This window comes from Narcine bancroftii, chromosome 8 (genome assembly GCF_036971445.1).
Source record: "Narcine bancroftii isolate sNarBan1 chromosome 8, sNarBan1.hap1, whole genome shotgun sequence".
NCBI lineage: Eukaryota > Metazoa > Chordata > Chondrichthyes > Torpediniformes > Narcinidae > Narcine > Narcine bancroftii.
Window position 1 is genome coordinate 62767652 of NC_091476.1, and position 23373 is coordinate 62791024.

Sequence of the window (23373 nt, forward strand, 5' to 3'; positions counted from 1 at the left end):
CATACCTGTCCTCACCCCTTACCGTACCTGTCCCCAGCTCTCCCATCTCCACCACTCCCACCCCCATACCTGTCCTCTCCCCTTGCCGTACCTGTCCCCTCCTCTCCCATCTCCACCACTCCTATCCGTTCCTGTCCCTAACTCTTCCCCCACCCCTCCCTGCTCCTCCCTGTACCTGTCCCTAACTCTCCCCACTACTCCCCATCCCTATCCCATTCCACCCTGTACCTGTCCCCAGCTCTTCCATCTCCACGACTCCCATCCCCACCACTCCTATCTTTTGGAGTTATGGTGCCAAACACCCGCCCGAGTCCCTCACGCGCCAACCCCAACCCGGCTTCAGTTACCTGATTTATTGCAAAGGTAACTTCTTTTTTAGAACCATCAAACACTGCTGGACAGAAACAGGCCCTTCAACCCATCTAGTCCGTGCCGCACTTTTTCTGTCTAGTCACACTGACCCGCACCCTGACATCCTTCCATACCCTGCCCATCCATGTATCTGTCCAAATTTCCCTTCAATGTCAAAATTGAGCCTGTATTCACCACTTCAGCTGGCAGCTCGTTCCACACTCCCACCTCTCGCTGTGGAAAGAAGTTGCCCCTAAACATTTCCCCTTTCACCTTTAACCCACATCCTCTAGTTTTTAATAGTTTGTGGAGTTATAGCAGAGACTCTCTGTTCTTCAATTCGATCCTTCTGGCAAAGCAGAACCACAATCCCGTCCTATGTTGTTCTGGAGGTAACGTTCGGCCTGGAATTATGTGGAGGTGAGATGCAGAGGGAGTTGACAACAGAGCCACAGTTATTCCTGATGTTAAAAAGGAAACCTCAGAGCAGGGCAGTAAGTCGGAGGGTGATTGAGTTGAGGAGGGAAGTTAAGTGAGGTTTCAGCAAAGTTGAGGTGCGAGGCAAGTAACCATGTCCTTTTCCCTCCCCAGGGCGCCCGGAGGAGATGGGACATGAAGAGCAGTGCCGAGCTGGCCGTTGAGCTCCAAGAAGCACAGGCGGACATTGATGTCAGCTTCCTGGACAGAGTGGACTGGCTGCTGGCGCTGTGGCCAGGGGCAATGAGAGAGTCCCAGTCCAACCCAGCCAGGCCATCAGACCCCTCACTGGTGAGCTCATCTCTGGCAAGAGTTGGAGGCTTCCAGTGGGGCGAGGATGACCATAGGCCCTGCCGGAGCACAGAGGTCGCGGCAGTGTAACTGCTGGTGCTGGAGAGATCCATTCGGCATCCACCAAAGTGGAGGGGTGGTTGGGTTGGGGATGATAGACAGATGATACTGTCAGGGGGAGGGGTTTCTGGGATGATAGACAGGTGGCACTATTGGGGAGGGTTTTCCAGGATGATGGACAAGTGGCACTGTCAGGAGGAGGATTTTTTGGGATGATGGGCAGATGGCAACATCAAGGGGAGGGGTTGCCATTTGCGGACTGTCTTATCTAAGTGAAATAACGCCTATGGCAAGCACTGAAATTGCCCCCCGCGGCTCCTCCGCCCATTTTAAAAATTGCCATAAAGTTGACAGTTGGGTGATTTTTCATGCACAATTGTGCTGACGGTAACCACTATACGAACCATAGGGCCCGACATAGCCATGAAATTTTCACATATTAGACGCCAACCAGTGGGTTAACTCTCACCCACAACCCTAGGCGAGCTTATTAAGGGAAAGGCCCACCCTTTCTTGCTCCTCCCCCCCCTCCTTGCGCCTCCTCTCTTGCTCTTTCCACCCCCCCCAACAGAGGCTGTGATTGTGAACCACTCCACACCACGCTGAGGTTTATTATTCCCAGTTGTCAAGACCTGGGATGCCCCAGCCCACGTTGAAGTGACCCAAGCCTCGCGTTTATTACCTGCTGTTCCCAGCTGGAAGCTGCAGCCTCCACAGGCAGACCCACGGCTTCTGTGCTCCTGATAACTTCGGGTCAGTCGACGCGGAATATCCTGGGTCGGCACCTCACCGGGCTGCTCCAGCTTCTCATCGGGTCGCTTCAGTCTCCGTGGTGTCTCGGTCACCTCGCGGCAGCTCAATGCGGGATCAATGGGTAAAATGGTATCTTCTTTACCCATAATCCCCCACACAGCTGGAACCACTCTGGCATAGTGGTTTCAGCTGGTAAGGATTATGGGTAGCAAAGCGCCCCAGTGAGGTACCGGTCCGGTGTGGTCTTGGATGCTCAAGTGGGATGGAGAATCTGTGTTGGGCTTGGGACTCGGGTGTCTCCTTGCAAGTGGGGCCCAGGGTATGTGTCCTTGCTGCCATACCCTAGATACACCTATACGTCTGGACAGGTGGCACTTAGTGAGGCGAGGGAGGAGTTTGTATGGAGAGGCCAAGGTGTGATAATCGGGGTGAGGATGATGGGCAGATGATGTCACGATTGAGGGCGGACTTTAGATGCAGAGGCTAGCGTGTAATGGGTGATGGGTGGGGATGATGGGCAGCTGATGCATTGGGGGGGTGGGGACAAAGTTTAGATGCAGAAGCTCCTGGGAAATTGCAAGTTTGTCTGATGAGCCAAGTTGGGGAGGGGCAAGGTGGGTCATGCTGGACTGGAAGATAATTATTGGGTCAGGAACAGGAAAGGATGATGGGCAGGCAGGACACAACGGGGAGGAGAACGAATCAGGTGCGGGTGCAGGGATTTGGATGTTGGAGCCACCAACTGCCTACTCTCTATCCTGTTGTTCCAGATCTCTGGCTTCTCTGCTGTCCGGGCTGAATCTCCTCCAGCCCAAGGGCAGCTGACAGCCATGCGGATCACTGCGCCCCGCACCACCTTCCGACTGCAGTTCCCAGTGCCCGACCTGCGCCCCAAGGGCCAGCGGAGGCCTCGCTCCAGCAAGGCCATGAGGAGGGAGTCCCTGAGGCTGGAGTGTGAGGACCTGAACTTCACTGGCGAGCTGGGAGCCGCGGATGAGTCCTTCATGTGTGAGCTGAGCTTCAGTGACCTGCACGGTGAGTGGTTTGTGGGGACCGCCTGCTTTCACCGCAACTCCTGGTTCATCTCCACCGCCGCCAAAGTCATGCCCACATTGACTTTTGTTTCCAAAAGATCTTTTGCTCATAAAGGCTTTCCTCTATTGTTAACATTCATAGGGAGAGCTCCTTAGAAGGACTCAAAGAGTGTCTCGCATTAACCTATTACTGCTCCAGCGCCCCCGGTTTCGAATCCGGAGCTGTCTATGAGGAGTTTGTATGTTCTCATGTCTGTGTGGGTTCAAAGGTTCCTTTTATTGTCACTTAATTATACACAAAAACTTACTTGCCGTAAAGCAAAGTGTCCCCGTGAGTATTGCCCGGTGCCGCTAACAACAGGAGAAAGAGAAGCAGAAGTATTCCCTTCAGGGACACTGAGTGTCCGTGGATTCCCCTCCAGCGTTCCTGCAGCCACGCAGACTCCAGTTCAAAGCATTAGCAGCCTGAGCTCCAGATCCAAGCTCCCCCACCCCATACAATCAGGAAGCCTTCACCAGCCACAACCTTTCTCTCGAATCCTGGTTCCAATACCTACTTTGATTTCCTTCCACCCTCCCAATAATGTCAAAAGTTTCCGCGCACCATGATGGAGCCGGTTAGTACACTTTCCACCACACACCTGTAGGAATTTGGCAGGGTTTCCGAGGTCATACGCCAGATCTCTGCAAACTCCCGAGGAAGTGGAGACACTGACATGTTGAGTCCAGGAAAGATGATCTGAGATAGTGACTTCCACTATCCTCACCTCTGATTCTGTTCTGATAGGTGTATATGAAGATGGGTTGAAACCTGGTGTTTCGTTCATTCGAGTCAATAAAGCACCTGAGAAAGGTCCTGGGACAAAGTCTGCACTCCCCAAGTAGGTCAGAAACAGCACAGAGGATTTGCAGACAAGATCCTCTGCAAATTAATGGTTGCATTTTCTATTAACTGGTAACCTGAGACATAATTGTGCAATGAGATTGTGTGGAGTGTGTGATGGGAGAGAGTGGAGCAGGCCTTGTTCAGGATAATCCATGCTGTCCTTGACCTGGGAGTGGGTGATGGAACAGTGCAGAAGTTCGAGGGGAGAGTGGGGTGTGGGGGTTGGTGCCAACTCCACCCTGACCATTCCGTTGTCTTTCCTCCCTGTCGAGCAAGGGTGGTGCTGACTGTCCACCCGGAGGACCCCGGCTCCCTGTGGGACCTGCTCGGGCAGAAGGCCGAGGACCTGGACCTGTCAGCGGCGGCGGAGAGTCCCTGCGAGCTGAAGCAGCCACAGCCCTCACCCTTCTCTTCCAAACGCACCATGTACGAAACGGAAGAGGTGAGGTCGGCCGCGTGACCGTCTGCCGTTCACCTCCACCTCCGACCTCTCTCTTACCCCAATTCCCCCCCCCCCCCCCAACCCGGCAGTCACTTCACAACCCATTCAAATAAAGCACCCCTTTCAACTCCTACACACTGACGCTGCCCCTTCCGCAAGCCTACGTGGTCGACCTGTAGCTGCGTTTGGTCACCTGGACTGTACCGTGCAGGAGCAGGTCCTTCTGCCCACGGTGAATGTGCTGACTGTCAAGTGCCTGAAATATGTTCTACCAGAATGACGCCCAGCAATCTGGAACATCTTCCGTTGGCACCACCAATGTGTGTCAGAACATATTGCTGCAGTTCTAACGAGATAGTTGTCATCTACACGAGTACAGTATACACATGCCTGTAATGCGATAGTTGTCATCTACACAAGTACAGTATACACATGCCTGTATCACGATAGTAGTTGTCATATACACAAGTACAGTATACACATGCCTGTATCACGATAGTAGTTGTCATATACACAAGTACAGTATACACATGCCTGTAGCACGATAGTAGTTGTCATCTACACAAGTACAGTATACACATGCCTGTAACACGATAGTTGTCATATAAACAAGTAGTGTACACATGACTAACACGATAGTAGTTGTCATCTACACAAGTACAGTATACACATGCCTGTAACACGATAATTGTCATCTACACAAGTACAGTATATACATGCCTGAATCACGATAGTAGTTGTCATATACACAAGTACAGTATACACATGCCTGTAGCACGATAGTAGTTGTCATCTACACAAGTACAGTATACACATGCCTGTAATGTGATAGTTGTCATCTACACAAGTACAGTATACACATGCCTGTATCACAATAGTAGTTGTCATATACACAAGTACAGTATACACATGCCTGTAACACGATAATTGTCATCTACACAAGTACAGTATACACATGCCTGTAACGCGATAGTTGTCGTATAAGCAAGTAGTGTACACATGACTAACACGATAGTTGTCATCTAAACAAGTACAGTATACACATGACTAACGTGATAGTTGTCATCTACACAGGTACAGTATACACATGCCTGTAACACGATAGTTGTACAAAATAGTGGACACGTGACTGTAACGCGATAGTTGTTGTTGTCTACACAAGTACAATATACACATGCCTGTAATGCGACAGTTGTCGTCTACGCAAGTACTGTGTACACATGACTAACACGATAGTAGTTGTCATCTACACAAGTACAGTATACACATGCCTGTAACACGATAATTGTCATCTACACAAGTACAGTATACACATGCCTGTATCACGATAGTAGTTGTCATATACACAAGTACAGTATACACATGCCTGTAGCACGATAGTAGTTGTCATCTACACAAGTACAGTATACACATGCCTGTATCACAATAGTAGTTGTCATATACACAAGTATAGTATACACATGCCTGTAACACGATAGTAGTTGTCATCTACACAAGTACAGTATACACATGCCTGTAACACGATAATTGTCATCTACACAAGTACAGTATACACATGCCTGTAACGCGATAGTTGTCGTATAAGCAAGTAGTGTACACATGACTAACACGATAGTTGTTGTCGTCTACACAAGTACAGCGTACACATGCCTGTAACACGATAGTTGTCATCTAAACAAGTACAGTATACACATGACTAACGTGATAGTTGTCATCTACACAGGTACAGTATCTCTTTGGCTTGGCTTCGCGGACGAAGATTTATGGAGGGGGTAAAAAGTCCACGTCAGCTGCAGGCTCGTTTGTGGCTGACAAGTCCGATGCGGGACAGGCAGACACGATTGCAGCGGTTGCAAGGGAAAATTGGTTGGTTGGGGTTGGGTGTTGGGTTTTTCCTCCTTTGCCTTTTGTCAGTGAGGTGGGCTCTGCGGTCTTCTTCAAAGGAGGTTGCTGCCCGCCAAACTGTGAGGCGCCAAGATGCACGGTTTGAGGCGTTATCAGCCCACTGGCGGTGGTCAATGTGGCAGGCACCAAGAGATTTCTTTAGGCAGTCCTTGTACCTTTTCTTTGGTGCACCTCTGTCACGGTGGCCAGTGGAGAGCTCGCCATATAATACGATCTTGGGAAGGCGATGGTCCTCCATTCTGGAGACGTGACCCATCCAGCGCAGCTGGATCTTCAGCAGCGTGGACTCGATGCTGTCGACCTCTGCCATCTCGAGTACTTCGACGTTAGGGGTGTAAGCGCTCCAATGGATGTTGAGGATGGAGCGGAGACAACGCTGGTGGAAGCGTTCTAGGAGCCGTAGGTGGTGCCGGTAGAGGACCCATGATTCGGAGCCGAACAGGAGTGTGGGTATGACAACGGCTCTGTATACGCTTTGTGAGGTTTTTCAGTTGGTTGTTTTTCCAGACTCTCTTGTGTAGTCTTCCAAAGGCGCTATTTGCCTTGGCGAGTCTGTTGTCTATCTCATTGTCGATCCTTGCATCTGATGAAATGGTGCAGCCGAGATAGGTAAACTGGTTGACCGTTTTGAGTTTTGTGTGCCCGATGGAGATGTGGGGGGGCTGGTAGTCATGGTGGGGAGCTGGCTGATGGAGGACCTCAGTTTTCTTCAGGCTGACTTCCAGGCCAAACATTTTGGCAGTTTCCGCAAAGCAGGACGTCAAGCGCTGAAGCGCTGGCTCTGAATGGGCAACTAAAGCGGCATCATCTGCAAAGAGTAGTTCACGGACAAGTTTCTCTTGTGTCTTGGTGTGAGCTTGCAGGCGCCTCAGATTGAAGAGACTGCCATCCGTGCGGTACCGGATGTAAACAGCGTCTTCATTGTTGGGGTCTTTCATGGCTTGGTTCAGCATCATGCTGAAGAAGATTGAAAAGAGGGTTGGTACGAGAACACAGCCTTGCTTCACGCCATTGTTAATGGAGAAGGATTCAGAGAGCTCATTGCTGTATCAGTATGGACCGACCTAGGAGGGGAGGCAGACCCCTCCAGCCCGGGTAAGAAACCTGCATAGGAGAAGGCCACTCCGTTATAAAACCTACGACCCAAGGACCTCGCTGCCACGTCCCAGCTTGCTTGGCCACGGCACACGAACCATGGGTGTAAAGGGTGGGGCCAGTACTGCGCGCACTGCACTCCACCTAAAAGCTCCTTTGCGCAGGCCCGAGGACAGGTCCACGTCCTCCCCCTCAACGTCCTCCCCCTCAAAAGATGCTCACAAACTCAAGCTAGCATGCTGGAACATCAGAACCATGCTAGACAAGGCTGACAGCCACCAACCTGAACGTCGGTCTGCCCTCATTGCACATGAACTCCTCAGACTTGACATCGACATAGCCGCTCTCAGTGAAGTCCGCCTGGCAGATGTAGGCAGCCTCCAAGAACGCGGCGCGGGCTACACACTCTACTGGTCTGGCAAGCCTTCGGATGAACGACGCCTATCTGGTGTAGGCTTCATGGTCAAGAGCTTCATTGCCTCCAAACTCGAAAACCTTCCGACAGGCCTCTCGGACCGAATCATGTCCATGCGACTCCCACTTCAAAACAAGCGTCACATCACCCTCATCAGTGTCTATGCTCCAACCCTCCAGGCGGAACCAGCAGAAAGGAACAAGTTCTACACCGACCTGCGCAACCTCATCCAACGTACCCCTACAGCCGACAAGGTTGTCATCCTGGGCGACTTCAACGCTCGTGTCGGCAAAGACTCAGAAACCTGGCCAGGAATCCTGGGCAAGCATGGCGTCGGCAAGTGCAACGACAATGGGCGCCTCCTGTTGGAGCTCTGCGCAGAACAGCGGCTTGTCATTACAAACACCCTTTTTCAGCAGAGGGACAGCCTTAAGACCACCTGGATGCATCCCCGATCCAAACACTGGCACCTCCTGGACTACATCCTGGTGCGAGAAAGTGACAAACAAGATGTGCTCCACACCAGGGTCATGCCTAGCGCGGAATGCCACACTGACCACCGGCTGGTTCGCTGCAAGCTCAACCTTCACTTCAAGCCAAAGCCCAGGAACAATAAAGCCCCCAGAAAGAGGTTCAATGTTGGAAAACTGCAGTCAGACGAAGCGAGAGGAAACTTCCAGGCAAACCTCAAAGCAAAGCTCGACGTTGCAACCCGCCTCACGGACCCGTCCCCTGAAACCCTCTGGGATCAGTTGAAGACTACCATACTGCAATCCACTGAAGAGGTACTGGGCTTCTCCTCCAGGAAAAACAAGGACTGGTTTGACGAAAACAGCCAGGAAATCCAGGAGCTGCTGGCAAAGAAGCAAGCTGCCCACCAGGCTCACCTTACAAAGCCGTCCTGTCCAGAGAAGAAACAAGCCTTCCGTCGCGCATGCAGCCATCTTCAGCGCAAACTCCGGGAGATCCAAAATGAGTGGTGGACTAGCCTCGCCAAACGAACACAGCTCAGCGCGGACATTGGCGACTTCAGGGGTTTCTACGAGGCTCTAAAGGCTGTGTACGGCCCCTCACCCCAAGTCCAAAGCCCGCCGCGCAGCTCAGACGACAAAGTCCTCCTCAGCGACAAGATCTCCATCCTCAACCAATGGTTAGAACACTTCCAATCTCTTTTCAGTGCCAACCGCTCAGTCCAAGATTCCGCCCTGCTCCAGCTCCCTCAACAGCCCCTAAGGCTAGAGCTGGATGAGGTTCCCACCCTGGATGAGACATATAAGGCAATCGAACAACTGAAAAGTGGCAAAGCAGCAGGTATGGATGGAATCCCCCCAGAAGTCTGGAAGGCTGGCGGCAAAACTCTGCATGCCAAACTGCATGAGTTTTTCAAGCTTTGTTGGGACCAAGGTAAACTGCCTCAGGATCTTCGTGATGCCACCATCATCACCCTGTACAAAAACAAAGGCGAGAAATCAGACTGCTCAAACTGCAGGGGAATCACGTTGCTCTCCATTGCAGGCAAAATCTTCGCTAGGATTCTACTAAATAGAATAATACCTTGTGTCACCGAGAATATTCTCCCAGAATCACAGTGCGGCTTTCGCGCAAACAGAGGAACCACTGACATGGTCTTTGCCCTCAGACAGCTCCAAGAAAAGTGCAGAGAACAAAACAAAGGACTCTACATCACCTTTGTTGACCTTCGACACAGGTACAGTATACACATGCCTGTAACACGATAGTTGTATAAACTATTGTACACGTGACTGTAACGCGATAGTTGTTGTTGTCTACACAAGTACAATATACACATGCCTGTAATGCGACAGTTGTCGTCTACGCAAGTACTGTGTACACATGACTAACACGATAGTAGTTGTCATCTACACAAGTACAGTATACACATGCCTGTAACACGATAATTGTCATCTACACAAGTACAGTATACACATTCCTGTAATGTGATAGTTGTCGTGTTCTACACAAGTACAGTATACACATGCCTGTAACGCGATAGTTGTCATGTTCTACACAAGTACAGTATACACATGCGTGTAACGCGATCGTTGTCGTCTACGCAAGTACAGTGTACACATGCCTGTAACGTGATGGTTGTTTTCATCTACGCAAGTACAGTGTACACACGCATGAAATTCATACAGGTACCTTGTTTAAAAAAAAAATTCCAAAAATCTGGAGTAAAACACAAGGGTCTGTACACCCCGTGGATGAAGTGAAAACAGAGCTTTGGAGAACCTCAGCAGATCAAACCATGACCTTTATAAAGCACAGATAAAAATACATCACCGAAGTTTCGCGCTTGATCCCTTCCTTTATCAAGGGGTGGGAAAATGTCAATGGGCATCCGAACAAAAGGGCAAGGGGGGGAGGGGTGATCGCAAAGCCAGGCAATGGAGAAGGGAGGGAGGGGACAGCAGCAATCAAGGGGAGTAGGGATGGCCAGGTGAAAGGAGGGGCAAGGGGGTGGAGAACTGACAGGGGGATGGGAAAGGAGAGCAGATTAGCAGAAACCGGAAAATGCCAGCTGGGTGGAGGGGGCCCAGACGGAAAACCAGATGCTGTTCCTCCAATTTGCGGGTGGGCTTGGTGGGATCGTTCGAGGCCATGGGCAGGCATGTGAGTGTAGGGGTGTGACCCAGAACTGAAATGGTTGGCCACTGGTAGATCCCTGTCACTGTGACGGACACAGTGAAGGTTGTCAGCGAAACGATATCCCGGTATGTGCCCAGTCTCTGATGTAGGCCTCAAAACAAGCACCGGTTAGGGTAAATCAGTTTTGCGGTAAACCAAGTGTGGCTTCAGGTGAAAGGCTGGACCGTGGTGAGGGGGAGGTGTGGGCATAAGTGTGTCACCTCCTGTGGTCACAGAAGAAGGTGCCGTGGGACGATGGGTGGGGAGGATGAGTGCACGAGGGAGTCATGGAGGGAGCATTCGCTGAAGAAGGCAAAGCACAAAATGACGGCAGAGACCAGGGTGAAGGCACATCAATATCAAAATTCTTGCTGTAACTAATTTAAAATTCAAAAGAGGCAAAACAACTGCAATAGTACCAATTAATTTAAAAAGAGCTATTAAATACAGAAGATGGACAATAAATGTTCTCAGTTACCAGAGTGTAAGAAGAAAAAAATGGGGCAGACATGTTTTTGTGGGCCTGGGGTAGTATGGAAAAGTTCAAGAACCTGATCACTTTTGGAAAGGAAATGATCTTGAACCTAAAGGTGCTGGTCTTCAGGGTTCTGTACCTTCTGCCCGAAGGGAGCCGTGAGAAAAGGTTAAAGGGGATCCGTGGGGCAAGGTGTTCGCAAGATCACAAGGCAAAGGAACAACAGCAGGCCACTAGGGCCATCGAGTCTGTTCCGTAAATCTACACTGAGCTTCACTACACTAGTTCCAATTCCTCATATCCCTTGATGCCCTCACTAATGAGATTTTTGTCTATTTCTTTTTTAAATACTCCCAGTGATCTGGCTTCTACTGTTCTATGTGGCAGCAAGTTCCATGACCCTCTGGCTAAAGAAGTTCTTTCTAATCTCTGTTAGAAATTGTGGATAACCTCTAATTTTCAGACTATGTCCTCGATTCACCCACCGAAGGAAACATCTTACCTGCATCCATCCTATCTAAACCTTTCAAAATACGAAATGCCTCTATGAGATCTCCTCTCATTCTAATGAATAGAATCCAAGAGCTGCCAAACGCTTCTCATACATTAGCCCTTGCACTCCGGGAATCATCGTAGTAAATCTCCTCTGCACCCTCTCCAACGACATCAAATCCTTTCTAAGATAGGGGGCCCAAAACACACAGTTCTCCAAATGAGGTCTCACCAGTGCCCCATAGAGCCACATCAACACCTTGTTACTCTTATACACTATTCCTCTTGAAATGAAGACCAACATGGCATTTGCTTTCTTCGCTACCAATTTCACCTGCTCATTGACTTTTAGGTTTCCCTGCACAAGGACCCCCAGGTCCCTTTGCACATCATTATCATCTGTAAATCTAGCAAAGCAGAGTTACTCCAGACCACGGAACCCGCACCATGTGCAGCACACAATCACACGTATACATAAATATTTTGGGATGAATTACTCGGTTACAGGATAATACTATGAAACCACAGAAGCAGAAATCGACTCTGCCCCGCCATTTCATCATGAGCTGATCCATTTCCCCAGTCGTCCCCACTGCCTGGCTTCTTTGATGCCCTGGCTAATCAAGAGCCTATCAATCACTGCCTTAAATATACCCAGTGGCCAGGCATCCACAACCGTTGTGGCAGCAAATTCACCAGCTGAAGAGCTCCTAAACGGTCGCCCTTCAATCTTGACATTGTGCCCACTTGTCCTAGACTCTCCCACCGTGGGGAAACAACCTTTCTCCATCTACTCTGTGACTTTCAATGAGATATCCCCTCATTCTCCTAAGTTCCAACAAATACAGGCCAAGAGCAGTCAAACGCTCCTCAGATGATAACCCTTTCATTCCCAGACTTGTTCTAGTGAGCCTCCTCTGAATCCTCCCCAATGCCAGCACATCTTTTCTTAAACGAGGAGCCCAAAACTGCTCACATTTCTCCAAGTGAGGACTCACCAGTTCATCAATCTCACAGCCTGTGGAAAGAAGCTGTTCCCCAGCCTGGCAGCCCTGATTTTGATGCTCCTGCACAGGTTAACCCTTTAATTCAATGACATTGGGACCTGGCTGTTGCTGGACTATAGAAAATGCCAGTTTAATGACCCTGGGTATTGACTTCTGGTCCGTTGTTTTGCAGCTACCATCCCACACAGTGATGCAACCGGACAGTTATTCTGTGGAAGGGAAGTGGCTGTGTCTGGTTGTGTGTTTTTGCACCAAGGACTGGAGACGCTGTTTTGTCAAGATGATAATAAAATTGAACTTGAATGCACTGTCAGAGGATGTGGTGGAACCAGAGGCAGCCGCAATATTTCAGAGGCATGTGGGACGGGCTCTGTAAATGGGCAGGAGATGGAGGGGTGTGGCCCTAACACTGGAATTAGCGGAGAGGGTGGCCCGAGTGACTCCACGACCATGTGTAGTTCTTGCTTCAGTTGTGGCCAGGTGGCTTACATCCTGGCCTGAATTGCCATACATTCGATTCCTGCCCTGATCTGGCGTCGCTGCACCACCCCCTCGCCGTTGGCAGCCTTCCGACTTGCGGTTGACTTTGATTGACAGATGGTGATCCCGGGAGACCCAGAGGAGATGGCGGAGTTCCAGTCGCAGACGCTGGCCACATCCCGCTACGTGCTGGAGATGACGCTCCCCACGCTGCACCTGCTGCTGCCTGGCAAGGAATTCTACGCGAGCATCTACAACAGGTAGGTCCCCATCTGTGCAGCAGGCTCTCGTTCTCCTCGGCCAGGGCAGGGGGTTAGAAGCTGGGCTGGGTGCTTCTCAGAACATTAGGAGCAGGATTGGACACCTCTTGTGCTTGCTTCCTGAAGTCAGCAATTTGCTCCTTGGTTTTGATGACATTGAGTGTAAGGTGAACCATTTCAATCTCCCTCCTGTATGCAGACTCATCACCCCTTTTTATACAAACCCCTACCGTGGTATCGCCAGCAAATTTGTAGATGGTGTTATTGTCGTACCAAGCCATTGCAGTTGTAGGTGTAAAGTAAGTAGAGCTGGGGGGGGGGGCTAAGAACACAGCCCTGTGGGACTCGGGTACTGATGCTTTGTTTTCATTGCCAGGCTCAACAACGATCTGCTGATGTGGGCTCCGTCCAGTGCAGCCCAGGACACAGACCCCTCCAAGTTCGACCCCTGCACGCTGGCCTACGCCCCTCTCGCCCAGGACCACTTCCGCCTCTGCAAGTCGGCGTTCAGACTGGGTGAGTGACCGAGCCAGCTTCCAGGCTTGGGGTGGGGAGCAGGGAAAACATGAGACAGAAGAGAGTCTCGGCTCCTAAAGCAATGCAGCAAGGTTGGTGGGGGGGTGTGCAGGGAGATATCACCCCTCCCCTCCATCGGCTCCGTCTGCACCTCAGGAAAGCAGTCAACACGTCAACAGACCCACTCCTACCCCTCTGGCCTTTCATTCTCCTCTCCCCACACCCCTCCCAACGGGAAGAAGGTTCACGAGGGTGAGATCACTCCCTTCCAGATTCAAAGACATTTCCTTTCCTGCTGTTATCAGTCCTGACTGAACCCCTTTGCTCTGTTCAAAATGATCTCTCTTGGTAACTCTGCACTGTGCTGGTACTGCTTGGCCCCGTAAAAGGGGGCCAGCACCTTTTTCCAGGGACAACAATAGCAAATACCAGCAGACGTCAGTTTAAGATGAGGGGAGGAACGTGTAGGGGAGATGTCAGGGGTAAGAGTGGTGGGCACCTGGAATGCGTTGCCAGGGGTGCTGGAGGAGGTTGGGACATTGGGGATACTTAAAAGGCTCCTCGATAGGCACATGGATGTAAAGAAAGCAGAGGGTTGTGGGTGCGAGCTGGGGATGGTTTGGGATGCCGTGGAGTCGGTTTGTATGTGGTTCTGGCAAAATTGTTTCCCATGATAGAGGAGTCTAGGACAAGGGCACAACTTCAAGATTGAAGGGTGCCCACTTAGAACAGAGATGCAAAAGAATTGTAGATGTGAATAGGCTCTTTCCCCTGAGGTCAGGGGAGATTGGAACAAGGGGTCATAAGTTAAGGGTTAGGGGCCAAAAGTTTAGAAGTAACATGAGATTTTTCACTCAGAGAATGACCTTCCGGAAGAGGTCAATTCTGTCATTTAAGAGGAGGTTGGATGAGTACATGGATGTGAGGGGGTTGGAGGGTTATGGGCAGGGAGTGGATAGGTGGAACTAGTGGAGTTTCATGTAAATCGATGTGGACTAGAAGGGCCGATATGGCCTGTTTCTGTACTGTAAATTGTCATATGGTTATATATATGAAATTGGTAATACTACCTTGTCCGCAAGAATCTCAGGGTTGTATGTGATGTCACGTATGTACTCTGACAATAAATCTGAAATTCTTTAGCCAGAGAGTGGTGAACTTTTGGAATTTGCCTCCATGGGTCAAGTCATTGGGTGTATTCAAGACAGAGATTGAATAGTCAGGGTATCAAAGGTTATGGGGAGAAGGCTGGGTAGTGGGGCTGAGTGGGAGAGTGCATCAGCTTATGATAGAAGAGTGGAGTGGACTAGATGGGCTGAAAGGCCTGCTTCTGTTCCTATATCTTATGGTCTTGAGAAGGTCGTGTAGAATAATTTTCTACATTCTATTTCGAGGGATATAGACTGAATGGAGTTAAGTGGGACTAGTTGGGTCAGTATGGGCAAGTTGGGCTGAAGGGCCTGTTTCCATACTGCAAAGGTTTGAGCCTGCTCATTCCGCGGACAAAGAGCCGCAGAGCCTTGGAGGCGCGACATGCCCAGCAGCGACACATGAGGAGCATATGGGGTCCCGTAGCCTTTGTTGGTTCTGACAACTGACCAGATTTCTCCCCCCCCCCCCACCTCAGACTCCGACTCAGAAGACGAGGACTCCCACTTCCACTTGGTTGAAGAGATGGGGAGGAGGAGGAAGATGGAAGGGAGGAGAGGGCAAACGCAGACCTTTCTATCTGGCCTGTTGAACATTGGACAAGGACGAGTCACAGCCTTCACCGACTCAAAGGTGAGTTGACTGCAGGAGGGACAGAGTGAGGTTCAGAAATGCGATGGTGATGATGATGTCATACACACAAGTACAACGTACAGGTGTAGCAGAATTCCTGCTTGATACACCAACCACAGCAGTTTATCACAACAATATGCCAAGGCAGAAAAAGAGATAACATAGCAATTGGCGCAACACCATTACAACCAGGCTCAAATCTGGCACTGCCTGTGAGGAGTTTGCATGCTCTCCCCATGTTTGCCTGGGTTTCCTCCGGATGCTCTGGTTTCCTTCCACTTTCCAAAGACTGGGTTGTAGGGGTTGATTGGTGTATGGGAGGGAATGGGCTCGTGGGCCTAAAGGGCCTGTACGTCTAAATTAAATTAAACATTCAAATTAAAACGTTATGTCTCTTTGGATAACTGTCCTTCTCTAAATTAAAAAAAAATAAAATTGCAAGTTAATTATCACACACACGTCCAATATAAGATTCCTCTGACTATCTTGCTGCAGGTATGTAATGTACAGTAAGTGCAAACTAAAGACACTTTCAGACAGCCGCTTCATTCCAGGACACTTTCAGCATTAAGACTGCTCTCTGAAGAATGATGTGGGGAGGGGAGCTCATTTCTGTGCCTGTGCTTTTCCGCCAGCGGACCTAGTCACAGCCCCGGAGCGCCGCGCTGTCCGAAAGCTGCTTATCTCATTCCGGGACCAGCTTGGGTTGGCGTCACATGACCCACCTCTTCTGGTCCAGGAGTGCTGGCCTCCTGTGTGAAATTGTACCCTGTCCCGGACTTTTGCCGACTTTGCTCGGGTTCTGTGTGAACGACCAGGCCAAGCTTGAAGCTGAGATTCTGACGAGTCCTCCTTATGGCAATATTGAGTTTTATTGAGTTTAATATATAAATCCCACATCCATAATCAACTAATATCATAAAAAGGCATATCGGAACAAGTGTATATCACAATTAATGTGGATATAATTCACATAAGCAAAAAAAAACATCCATAATAGTTAATATGACATCATTTCTTAAAAATAATTCTTGATAGAAACCCATCAATTTGCATTGTATCAAACCTTGATCAACACACAGAATAATATATATCTAATTAATGTTGTAACCTAGGACGAACATAATAAACCCGCATCTATCAATTAATCTTAAAAATAGGAACTAAAATTTAAAAAAAACTAAAGCTAATTCTAATCCTAGTGGCATTATCACGGCACTTCTGTGTGGAAATATCTTAAATCACCTCACAATTTATCATTATGATAGCGTGAGGTGTTGCACTTTGGAAGGACAAACCATGATGAGTGCGGTAGAACAGAGGGGTCTGGGAGCAGCGTCACTGGTGGATAGGGTTGCACAGAGAGCTTTTGGCACGTTGACCTTAATAAATCAATGTATTGAGTATAGGGGTCAGGATCTTATTGGTAAAGTTGTAGGAGATAATTTGGAGTATTGTGTGCAGTTTTGGACACCTAACGCCAGGAAGGACATCGATAAGATTGAAAGAGTGCAAAGATTTACTCGGATGTTGCCAGGACTTGAACTGAGTTACAGAGAAAGACTTTATTCCATGGAGCGTCGGAGAATGAGGGGGGATTTGATAGAGGCATACAAAATTTTGATGGGTTGACAGAGAGTGAATGCAGGTAGGGTTTTTAATCTCACCTGAAGTTAGGTGAGATAAAAACTAGAGGAGATGGGTTAAGGGCAAAAGGAAAAATGTTTAAAAGGGAATGTCAGGAGGAACTTCTTCACATAGAGTGTGGAACAAGCTGCCGGCTGAAGTGGTGAACGCAGGCTCAATTTTGACATTGAATAAAAATCTGGACAGGTGCATGGTTGAGGGTGGATATGGTTGGGGGGGGGGGCAGGTCACCATTAAGCGTAGCAGTTGTCGCATCGCTATAACAGCGGCTGCGACCGGGATTTGAATCCAGCACGGTGTGGAGTTGGTACGTTCTCCCCGTGCCTGCGTGGGTTTACCCTGGGGGGCCCCGGTTCCTTCCACACTTTGAAATGGACTGGGTTGTCGGTTAATCTGGGTGAAATTAGGTCGCATGAATTTAAATAGCACAGACTCGAGAGGCTGAAGGTCCTGTTTCTGTGCTGTAGGGTTCAAAGGATATTACAGAAATGTAATGGACAAGTGTTCTGACATTCTGGCTGGAGCTACACAGATATGTAAGACACACCAGTGAACCAGGGCAGGAGTAGCAAACACCAGAGGACATCTGTGCATAGTGAAGAGAGGAAGGTCACACTGAACCAAGAAAAGCCAGGTCCAGGCATAATGACTCCGCCACCCACCTAACTTGGCGGGTACTACACGAGATGAAAACGACCCACCCCCATCCCAAAGTGAAGCAGTTAAAAGGCGGTTAACTCCTGTCTTTCAATGGCTATGGAAAAGGGGTATTGGGTACGTGGATGAAAGAGGGTTGCAGGGTCTAGTATTTTTATGGTAGGAATATATAGGTCGGCATCACATTGAGGGCTGAAGGGCCTGTGTTGTGCGTAATGTCCCATGCCCTATGAACAGTAAGCACAAACTAAATTACAGGCAGTCCCTAGGTTATGAGCATCCGACTTATGGACAATTCGTACTTACATAGGAAGTAGGAACAGGAGTAGGCCAAAAATGGCCCATCGAGCCTGCTCCGCCATTCAATACGATCATGTCTGATCTAATTTATGACCTAACTCCACCTACCTGCCTTCTCCCCATATCCCCTAATTCCTCTATCATGTAAAAATTTATCTAACCGAATTTTAAATATGTTTAATGAGGCAGTCTCAACAACTTCCCTGGTTAGAGAATTCCAAACATTCACTACTCTCTGGGAAAAACTATTTTTCCTCATCTCTGTCCTAAATCTACTCCCCCGAATCTTGGGGCTGTATCCTCTCGTTTTAGTTTCCCCGGCCAGCTCAAAAAACCTTCCTACATCTATCCTATCCATACCCTTCCTAATCCTATATGTTTCTATAAGATCTCCTCTCATTCTTCTGAACTCGAGTGAATGCAATCCTAGATGATTTAATCTTTCATCATAAGTCAACCCCTTCATCCCAGGGATCAACCTAGTAAACCTCCTCTGGACCGTCTCCAAACCCAGTATATCCTTCCTCAAATATGGAGACCAGAACTGGACACAGTACTCCAGGTGCGGTCTCACCAGTACCTTATTCAGTTGCAACATTACCTCCCTACTCCTGAATTCAATTCCTGTTGCGATGAAGGCCAACATTCCATTTGCCTTCTTAATAACCTGCTGCACCTGCAACCTAACTTTTTGCGATTCATGCACAAGCCCTCCCAAGTCCCTCTGCACAACAGCATGCTGTAGTTTTTCACCCTTTAAATAATATTCAGCTCTTTTATTTTTTTTGCCAAAGTGGATAACCTCACACTTACTAACATTGTACTCCATCTGCCAGACCTTTGCCCACTCATCCAGCTTAACTATATCCCTCTGCAGACTCTCCAGATCCTCATTACAATTTGCTGTTCGCTCAATTTGGTGTCATCCGCAAACTTGGCTACATCACATTTTGTCCCCTCCTCCAAGTCATCAATGTAAATGATGAACAGTTGTGGGCCTAACACCGACCCCTGCGGCACCCCACTTACCAGTCTCTGCCAACCTGAAAAACTCCCATTTATCCCGACTCTCTGCCTCCTGTCAGACAACAAATTTTCAATCCAGGCCAATATACTTCCCTGGACTCCACTTTCCTGTAACTTACTGAGAAGTCTCTTGTGTGGCACCTTATCAAACACTTTCTGGAAATCCAAATATACAACATCAACCTGTTCCCCTCTATCCACCGCACCCATTATATCCTCAAAGAATCCTAACAAGTTTGTCAAACAAGATCTTCCCTTTCTAACGAACTGACTGTTCCCCAGATCCACGCATTGACATAATGTTCCCTCTTGAATGCCCCTTCTGCTAATGCAAGGCATCGATGGAGCGAGAGTGAGTGTTGACTTTTAATCTTTTTTTTTGCATTGAAAGGTAAAACATAGACTGTAAACATTTAACTAACCGATGCTAAAATGCTAAATGAGAACCATATGTACCTGTTCCGATTTAACTACAAATTTGACTTAAAGACAGACTTGGGAACGGATCTTGTTCGTGACCTGGGGACCGTCTATTCTGCACAAAAGAGAAAAATTATAAAAGGATTGATATATGTTGCAGATAGTGCAAAAAAAAAAGTAGTACAGTCAGATCTCTTGTCCTGGGGTAGTTTAAGGGAGGTTCAACAGTCTGATAGGTGTTGGAAAGAAACTGTTCTTGACCCTCAAGGTGTTGGGCTGGAGCAGTGAGATTGTGACAGGGACAAGGCAAGGCAGAGTTGCATGTGGGCTGGTCATGAAATCGCCTGTCACTTTGGATTTCAATTTCCCTCTGGGGCACAGGAACACAAGCTGAAGACCGCAAAGCCTGTCCCACCTCTCCACGTGTCCTGGTCCTCATTTCCTCTTCCTCGCCAGTTCTCCTGCCCTCCTCGAGCTGCGCCTCTCTAAACGTCCTCCTCTTACAGTCTGGATTAGAGAATTCCAGAGGGTCCCCATCCCATGCATCCAGTACTTTGAAATAACTGCCCTTCACAACAAGCCATTCTGGGACACCCTTCTGAACTTCAACTTCTAATTAATTAATAATGTTGTGAGAGGTTATTGTCATACACGCAAGTTCATCGCACAGATGCCTGTGTGCTGCAGCCACACAGATTTGGAATGGAATAAGTTACCAGAATGCACCAAGACAGAAAAGGAGATGAGGTTCAAGGTTCATTGTCACGTAACAATACATTAAAAATGTAACATTCAATACTTTTGCCTTCCATAAGGCAGACGAATAATCTCTATTAGTGTTGCCCAACTCCCCTCAGTATGAGAGAAGGAGAAGCAAAGGAAAGTCCCTTTAGAGTCACTAATGTCCGTGAATTGGCCTCCAGCTGCTCCCGCTCCTGATCGATCCATCGGCAGCCCGAGCTCCAGATCCCAACCTCTGATCAGATCCAAAGATCAGGAAGCCTTTCGGGTGCCCTTAGTCCAACTTCTTGGAACCATGAGACATTGGAGCAGAAATAGGCCATTCAGGTCATTGAGTCTGCCCTGCCGTTTCATCACGAGCTGGTCCATTTCCCCCACTCGGCCCCACTGCCCAGCCTTCTCCCCATAGCCCTGGCTAATCAAGACCCTATCAATCTCTACATCAAATACATCTAATGGCCTGGCCTCCACACCTGCCTGTGGCAACAAATTCCACAGATTCTTACACATCTAAGTGGACACCCCTCAATCCTGAAGTTGTACATAGAAACCAACAGCACGGTACAGGACCTTCAGCCCATGGTCTTGTGCTAACCTAATAACCTCGAACAGTTGGCTAGAATTTCCCCACTGCGCAACACTCCATTTTTCTCCATTCCACCCACCTAACGGACTTTTAAAAGATCCTGTTGTCCCTGCCTCCGCATATTCCGTGCACCCATCACTCTGTGTGAAGAACATGCCTCTTACATCCCCACCTGTACTTTACTCCTACACCTTAAAACTATGCCCCCCATTGTGGGGGGGGGGGTGGGAAGAGACTCTGGGTGTCCACACGATCAATGCCTCTCATCATCTTAGGCCATATAAAATAATGAATTAAAAATCAGTCTTAAAAGAAAAACTTCAACAGTGCAGACGGATTAGCCGCCTTTATCGTTTCTTTGGTGGAGCGAGGGAAAGAATTTGCAGCTTCACGCCACTGTGATCCGGCCGAGGGATTTAACAGCATTCACCCCCACCACCATCGATGCAGGGCACCGAGCCAAAGTCTGCTGCTCCAGAATCTTGCGTTCCTGACGCCCCCCCCCCCCAAACCCCTCCAGCGGGAAACCTGACACCTGAACGTTGAACCCTTCCCCAGGACGAAGCAGGGAAGTGTGTCAGAGGGGTGCACGGAGAGCTGGTCCTGGATGTGGAGAATGCAGCCGTCTTCAGCGTGTCGCAGTACAAGGGGCAACCGGAACTGGGCTACCTCTGCATTGAATCCAGCAAGGTAGCGCTCTACCAGAAAGGTACGGCCGGGGTCCGTGTCCAGCACACGGGACAGGAGTGGGGGGGGCGCCACAGGCAGGTGGGAGGAATGTGCCCAGTTCCTTGAGCTCCCCAGACACCACTGCTTGTTACGGAGCTCTCTTCATTCCAAACCCTAATTATTTGTAACAGTGCAGGTGTCATCTGATCAATCCATGAACGCACCAGAGAAACTCAGCAGGTCACGCAAAAATGGGTTGGGGGGGGTGGGAGAGGAGGGAGCAAAGAAAATTCAGGCCCATGCCTGTTTTTGTTTAGACCCGACGAAGGGCTCGGGTCTGAATTGTTGGTCAAAACACAGAAACGCTGGAGTAACTCAGGAACTCTTGCAACGTTCATTGGAGGTAAAGATACATCACTGATGTTTCAGGCCTGAGCCCTTCAAGGTGGGAGTGAAAAAATTCTCACCTTATCATATCCAATTAGGACTGTTTGTCTGTCCTTCTTGCCCTACCCATTCTCTCTTTCTCCAGATGTCTATGGATGCCTCTGATCAGATTTCTTGTCAGAGTACATACATGACATCACATACAACCCTGAGATTCCTTTTTCCTGCGGATGTGGTAGAATTGTCACTAATTGGTAGTGTAAAAATTAAACTGTACACAGCGTAAACAAATAAAAGAACTGTAAACAATTAACGAATGTAAACAAACTGACTGTGTGATGCAGAGAGAACAAAGAAAATCGATGAAGTGCACAAGTCAGAGTCCTGAAATGAGTCCCTGATTGAGTTTGCTGTTGAGGAGCCTGATGGTGGAGGGGAGCAACTATTCCTGAACCTGGTGGTGCGAGTCTTGTGGCCCCGACACCTCTTACCTGACGGCAGCAGTGAGAACAGAGCGTGTACTGGGGTAGTGAGGGTCTCTGATGATCGCTGCTGCTCTCCGACGGCAGCGCTCCCTGTAGATATACTCAGTGGTGGGGAGGGTTTTGCCTGTGATGTCCTAGGCCTTGTCCACCACCTTATGCAGGCTTGGCGCTCGGAGAATTGGTGTTCTCCATACCAGACTGTGATGCAGACGGTCAAGCACACTTTCCACTAGAAGCGCACTAGAAATTTGCCAGGGTTTCTGGTGTCAAAGCAAACCTCCACCAACTCCTGAGGAAGTGGAGGCGCTGATGTGCATTCTTCACGATGCCTTTGGTATGTTGGGTCGAGGAAAGATCCTGTTGAGACAGTGACTCCCAAGAACTTAAATGAGCTCACCCTCTCCACCTCCCAGTGATCACTGGATTGTACACCTCTGGTTTCCCCTTCCTGAACTCAACAATTAGCTCCTTGGTTTTGATGACATTGAGTGCAAGCTTCTTGTTGGTGGACCATTCGGCCAAGTTTTCAATCTCCATCCCCTTTTTTCACTCATAGCTTGAAGAAGGACTCTGGGCCAAAACATCAGTAATATATCTTTACCTCCTATGGACGCTGTGAGATCGACTGAGTTCCTCCAGTATCTCTGTGTTTTGACTTCAGTCACGCGTCTGCAGACTTTCACGTTTCCCCCCGAAACATCGGACACCCTTTGCCTCCCGTGGGCTCTGCGGGACTTGCTGAGTTTCCCCCGACGCTTTTGTGCCTTGCATTCGACCCCTGCCACCGCAGACTTTCTAGTTTAACAGGCGTTGGCCCAGCGTGGTTACCTTGGCTTCGAATCCGCCCACTGGCTGTGAGGTGTTTGTGCCCACCCCCGTGATACATGTGGTCCGGTTTCCTCAAAAGGCGGACGGGATGAATCGGTCACAAGGGCGTAATTGGGCGGTGCAGGCTCAGGGGACAGAAGGGCACATTACTGTACTGTAGCTCAAAGTTAACTCATTAAACAGAGGCTGCTTCTCATTGTATGAACGACCTCATGTCGTTCTGTGGCCCATAACTCCCGAGTCTATCCCAGCGGTCA

The 23373-nt window shown here is 49.1% G+C and overlaps 1 protein-coding gene across 1 annotated transcript in view; it reads left to right on the plus strand.

Moving 5' to 3' along the window:
- atg2a (autophagy related 2A) overlaps positions 1 to 23373 on the plus strand; it is a 182463-nt gene that overhangs the window by 41416 nt on the left and 117674 nt on the right. The window contains exons 14-26 of the mRNA XM_069896222.1: positions 943 to 1119; positions 2703 to 2967; positions 3754 to 3847; positions 4129 to 4294; positions 12930 to 13072; positions 13449 to 13588; positions 15216 to 15370; positions 21306 to 21456; positions 21608 to 21819; positions 22225 to 22380; positions 22845 to 22903; positions 22950 to 23142; positions 23196 to 23267. Coding sequence (XP_069752323.1) covers positions 943 to 1119; positions 2703 to 2967; positions 3754 to 3847; positions 4129 to 4294; positions 12930 to 13072; positions 13449 to 13588; positions 15216 to 15370; positions 21306 to 21456; positions 21608 to 21819; positions 22225 to 22380; positions 22845 to 22903; positions 22950 to 23142; positions 23196 to 23267 — 1983 coding nt within the window. The remainder of the gene's footprint in view (positions 1 to 942; positions 1120 to 2702; positions 2968 to 3753; positions 3848 to 4128; positions 4295 to 12929; positions 13073 to 13448; positions 13589 to 15215; positions 15371 to 21305; positions 21457 to 21607; positions 21820 to 22224; positions 22381 to 22844; positions 22904 to 22949; positions 23143 to 23195; positions 23268 to 23373) is intronic.